At 34.3% G+C, this 6,145-nt stretch overlaps 1 protein-coding gene across 1 annotated transcript; it reads left to right on the forward strand.

Moving 5' to 3' along the window:
* The first annotated feature begins 1,740 nt into the window (after positions 1-1,740).
* On the forward strand, positions 1,741-5,650 carry thoc3 (THO complex 3). The gene is made up of 6 exons (XM_051860606.1): positions 1,741-1,959; positions 2,234-2,390; positions 2,468-2,672; positions 2,776-2,937; positions 4,742-4,842; positions 4,932-5,650. The coding sequence occupies exons 1-6, from the start codon at positions 1,780-1,782 to the stop codon at positions 5,093-5,095; spliced, it is 969 nt and encodes a 322-aa protein (XP_051716566.1). The 5' UTR covers positions 1,741-1,779; the 3' UTR covers positions 5,096-5,650.
* The last annotated feature ends 495 nt before the right edge of the window (positions 5,651-6,145 follow it).

Below are 6,145 nucleotides of genomic sequence, written 5' to 3' on the forward strand. Positions count from 1 at the left end.
GACTGCTCTTTATACCTCGTTTTTTCTATTTTTCAAACAAATGCATGTCAGCACCACATCTTATCAACTTGAACTTGAATATTCAATGACACAAAAGTTGTACCTTTGGATAAAATAACATTTAAGTAGTGTGTTTCGCTAGGTAGTTGGTCTCTAGATTCTCTAAGTGGTTTGTATACTAAAAGGGATTTTGCGTTCAGTTTAACATTGTAACAAAAGAAAGTGCAAAACATTACAAAGAGCGCATTGAAATATACATGAGGGCATTAGCAGGTAATGCAACTGGATCTGCCAGTGAGAAACAGAACCTGGACAATTAGTGTGAAGGGGATTGGCAGGAGTTGACGGAGAAGAAAAGGAGACAACACACTATATGAACTTTTCCGGGTTGGTGTAGAGAGTACAGCATAATCCCAGGGTTCCTACGCAGTTTGGAAAAAGTATGCAATTTGATTCAAGTAATTTCCAGGTCTGGATAAGGAAAAAATATGTAAAAAAGAAGTACTGGAAAATAATTGTGTTTCCCTTATTCAGTTTTTTAAAATTTAAAATTAAGAATTTCTAAAAATAAATAAATGTATCATACAAATGCATCAGTGTTTACATTGCAAAAGTTTAGTTATCATTAAGGGTATGTTAACATGAAGACAGTGTACCAAAAATCTTTCCATTTTTCGTGTACAGACTACACCTTTTTTAATCAAAAACGACTAAATATGTTGTATTCTGCTGCCAGGCCAGTAGATGGCGATGTCAATTTGTAAAGAAACACTATGAACATTAAATACGCATGCGCATGATGTCACCGTTTTCATAAATTTGTGTTTTTGTAGTTTACACGGAGATGATAATGGTATTGTTTTCAAAAACTTGCACTTTGAAACCTATTTTCAAAAGTTAGCGTTTTCAGGCCCACAAAACGCCATTGTCATGTTAATGAACGGTTAAAAAGTTTTACGTTTTTAGTTTAGAATTGTATAGTTTTAGTTTTTGTATTGTATTAATACAAAATTATGACTTATGTTGGTCATGTTTTTTTGCAGTTTGGTGTTTTGAACATGCTGTAAGTCATAATTATGAGATAAAAAGTTGAAATCATGACAGTCGAATTATGAGATTAAAAAGTCATTAGGAAATAAAACCTTTCTTTCTTTCTCATAATAGACGTTTTATGTCATAATTATAACTTTTTATCTCATAATTTCAACTTTTTTCTCATAATAATGACTTAGTATGTCATAACTATTACTTTTTATGTCATCATTTTGAATTTTTATGCCATATTTATTATGTAGTATCTCATAATGTCGACTTTTATGTTCAGTTCACTTTTTTTTTTTCACAATACATATCGTTTCAAATCAGCTTTACAGAAAATGCATTTTTCTACATTACAATTTAGAACAATTATCAGAGTTGACTGTCAAAATAATGTTTATATGTTAGAAATACAAATCATGCAGTTAGCTAACATCATGTATTCATTTTAGGCAGAAACAATGATCTCATTAAAGCAATTATTACAAGTTGTGATCATAATGATTAAAAAAATAAATAGAAAATTTGGCAGTTGTGTATGTTGATTCAGAGCTGGGATCATTTGTCATAATTATGATTTATCAAAGCATGTTATGTGGAGGGAAATGGGCTTCCATAATATCAGCTTTTCAAAAACCAGCTTTTTACATTATTCAGTTTCATGTCATGTCACTCCCGTACACTGGGTGGCAGTAAGTAACTAAAGATGCAGCTTAAATACACGGCGAACGACGAGCTAACATGGCGTCCTCATACTATCAGGAGATGCAGGAGGTTTTCAGGAATAACAATAAAAGCAGAGAGTTCCCGGCTCACAGTGCTAAAGTTCATTCGGTGGCCTGGAGCTGTGATGGAAAACGTCTGGCGTCTGGATCATTTGACAAAACCGCCAGCGTGTTTGTCCTGGAAAAAGACCGACTGGTGAGGTTTATCATCTCCATCATCTGCAGTATACACTGAATTATACAAGTCTATTATTAATATTTAAACGACATTTCAGCAGTTAGAGTTCTTTATATTACAAACAAAATCCATGATAACCGATCTCCAAGATTTCTGTTATTTTGATTAGCCTGTATTTAAGTAATAGCACGTGATAACTGTAACTACTGTGATTCAGGTAGCATTAGGCTAGCTGTGTTTGTTTTATTAGACATGAGCTTGCTCACCCTTGAACCTATATTGCTTGTATAAGGTGAAGGAAAACAATTACCGAGGACATGGAGACAGTGTGGATCAGCTGTGCTGGCATCCCACCAACCCTGATCTCTTCGTCACTGCATCCGGAGACAAGACCATCCGCATCTGGGACGTCCGGACCACCAAATGCATGGCCACAGTCAGCACGAAAGGTGAAGCTCTAAACCTCTTTTTTGTTTCCATGAGATTTTGTTTATTTATCTGTGGGATATTGTCTGACATCTTTTAGGGGAGAATATCAACATATGTTGGAGTCCTGATGGTCAGACCATTGCTGTAGGCAACAAGGACGATGTTGTAACGTTCATTGATGCCAAGACGCACCGTCCACGTGCTGAGGAGCAGTTCAAGTTTGAGGTCAATGAGATCTCCTGGAATAATGACAATGACATGTTCTTCCTGACAAACGGCAACGGCTGTATCAATATATTAAGGTATGTTTATCTGTCGTTGTAATGGGCTGCTGGTGGGCGGAGCAGAACATTTGGGTGATTTTATAATGGGAAATCAAATGTCATGTTTCTCTCTCTGTTCCAGTTACCCTGATCTCAAGCTCATACAGTCCATTAATGCTCATCCGTCCAACTGCATCTGCATTAAATTCGATCCCACTGGCAAGTATTTTGCCACAGGAAGTGCAGATGCCCTGGTCAGCCTGTGGGATGTGGAGGAGCTGGTGTGTGTTCGCTGCTTCTCCAGGTCAGCTGATCATAATTTTGATATTTTTTTTTTTTTTTTTTTTTTTTTTTTTTTTTTTTTTTATCATAATTTTTAGTTTATCATAGTTTTGACTTTCTGATAACTTTCCCTTTTTTCCCTCGCAAGTTGGACTTCTTTCTCACGTACTTTTGACTTAGTATCTCATTATTTCTTCTCTAGGTCAGTTGATGCAGTCTGGTTATTGTTAACTATAACTATATATATAAAAAAAGTTCATTAAGAAATAAATCTGAAATAAAATATATTATGTAATATATAAAAAATATTTTATGTATATATAAAATATTTGTCATTTTGTGTGTGTGTGTGTGTGTATATATATATATATATATATATATATATATATATATATATATATATATATATATATATATATATATATATATATATAATATATATATATATAATATATATATATATAATGTTTGTGTAAGAGATATATATATATTTTTTTATATATATATATATATATATATATATATATACACACACACACATATATTTTACACAAACATACACAAATATACACACAAAAAAATATATATATGTATAAATATATAAAATATAGCCGATCACAGACAATGTTGAGCGTATGAAAGCAGTGATCTCGTCATTGCAACTCAATTTCTGCACACTAACGAATGCTTTCATCTTCACTAACAGTGCAAACGTGATATAACTAAAAGATTCGTTGAATAAAACGGGAGTTTTGCGCGTCAGTCACTGATAAACTCGCTGTTTGATTGACAGCTTCAGCACACGCTGCTCCAATGATTACAAAGGGGGCTTTCTTTGAGCTTTCTTTATATAATTTCATCACCGTTAAATAACAGATTGTTTTCATCCTACTAAGAGAAACAACGCAAGTTGACGTTTAGTCACTGGTTTGATTTACTGACACATAGACAAAGAACATCTGACTGTACATGAATCATTACATATCAGATCAGGCATTAGAATGAACACAGTTACTGACATGTTGTCACATTACTGTCAAGTCCAGGCACTGCACAATATTTTGTAATCCTCAACGGCATGTTTATTGCTTGGTAGCTCGATCTGGTTTAGCACCACATATTTTACTTATGCACGATTCGTTGGGCGGGGCTATACAGGCAGGGATGAAGTAGGCGTTGATCATCTTCTGCAGAGGAGGTGCTTGCTGCCCTTTGACGTCATAGATCCCCACTTTGTAAATCCTGTTGTTTTCTGGGTCTAGTGTCAATTAAAGCTTTTATTGGACTAACAAGGAAGTTTTCAGCTCTAAAACTTACAGGATATTCTTATAGTATGATGACCTCTTATATGTCAAAAGCTCAAGGAAAATTTGATTTCTCATGTCATGACCCCTTTAACTTACAGATGTCCCCAAAAGAATACCTTGTCCACAAGTTTTTATCTAATAAGAAAGTTCTCAGTCTGTTCATTTCACATCTTCATATTCATGTCCATGTTCAATATTTTCCCTCCTTGTGTTTTAGACATATTTTTAATAGAAATTACAGTTGTCAAATAATAATATCGTTTGCACGCAATTCAATATATTTGTTTTTACGGTGCTTGTTATAAGCAGTTTTTCAAAGAACAATTGAATTATTTTCTGCATTATGAGCACAGAGCTCAGCTTACAGTAAAATTATGTATTGTGTATCGCTACAATATCCCCACACAAAATATCAGGATACTATATTGATTGTTAATTGTCGGCAGGCAAACACATTATAATTTGTTTTAATCTTATATTATATAAAGTGATGTTTTTATAATATCTTGAATCCCATAGACTAGACTGGCCTGTGCGGACGCTTAGTTTCAGTCATGATGGTAAAATGCTGGCGTCCGCCTCGGAGGATCATTTCATTGACATTGCTGAAGTAGAGACAGGTGAGCAGAAGCATTTTGAAATGATCATAAAAGTTTGATTTGTGTTTTACCAGCTGATTCATGTTTGTTGCTGTGTGTTATTGCTGTAGGTGAGAAACTGTGGGAGATTCAGTGCGAGTCTCCAACCTTCACTGTAGCGTGGCATCCGAAGAGACCGCTGCTGGCGTATGCCTGCGACGACAAAGAGGGCAAATACGACAGCAACCGAGAGGCAGGGACCGTCAAGCTCTTTGGACTTCCCAATGACTCTTGAGGACCAGTGTTTTTTCCCCAAGCTTATTCCGGCCTCATTTGAGGTTTAATGAATAGTTCATTCGATTGACTTACTTTGTATTAGATTTCAACTTATTTTTAAGTAAATGCTGTAAATAGTTCAAAGATACTGTGATGTTCTGCTCTCATATTACTTGATGTGTTCCTGAATGATCAAGGTCTAAATCACAAGTATAAATAACTACAGCCTGCAGCTCATTTTTAGAACATAAGAATGTTCCTCTTTTTCCAAAAATTGACGGAAAGGCATGGATAGAAGTCTAGTCTGAGTAGAGGACTTGAAAATCATTTGACTCTCAGAGCATGTTGCTGTTTCCATGATTGAAATTTTGGGGGAAAAAATGTGTGGATTTTCCCTTTAGGAATCTTGACATTCTTTTGTTCAAAGCATGTCTCGTATCTCTAGTTTTGTAAGTGACCAGCAGAGGGCATCATAAGCTCAAAGAGGCAAGGTATTACTGTCTAATACAGGCATTTTTATGTTTACCTTTCTTTTTTTTTTTTTTACAGAAATAAACATATTTTTTAATGAAAATTGTTTCATAAAGTGTAATTGACCTAAAAGCCATATGACATATTTTGTGTGTTTATGATGTTATGGTAAACGCAAAACCCTTTGCTAGAAAATATTAACCCTTTCATGCATGAATTATAACCAGTCAAGATTTTTTTCCTTGTGTTTTTATTGCTCTTAGGGCATAAAAAACAAGATTTGAACTTATTTATTTTTCAGATGGCCACCTGAGCAGACAGTATGCGTTTGTTTTTTAACTAAAGAGATGCTGTAAAACAAACATAATACAGTAATAGCACAGTAATACTGTGTATTTAACAAACCAAGGAATAAAATAATGTGAAAACTATAAAATATGTACAAACAAATATATAATACAGCTTCAATTATCACAAACGCAATTAATTTTGTTCCCGTTCAACTACCAGACAGAGAAGAACTTCATATAAGTTCCTACTACAAGCAATCAGATGTTTTCAAATCTCATCTGAAATGAGCAGTGTTGGGGGTAACGCA

This window comes from Ctenopharyngodon idella, chromosome 14, assembly GCF_019924925.1.
Source record: "Ctenopharyngodon idella isolate HZGC_01 chromosome 14, HZGC01, whole genome shotgun sequence".
NCBI lineage: Eukaryota > Metazoa > Chordata > Actinopteri > Cypriniformes > Xenocyprididae > Ctenopharyngodon > Ctenopharyngodon idella.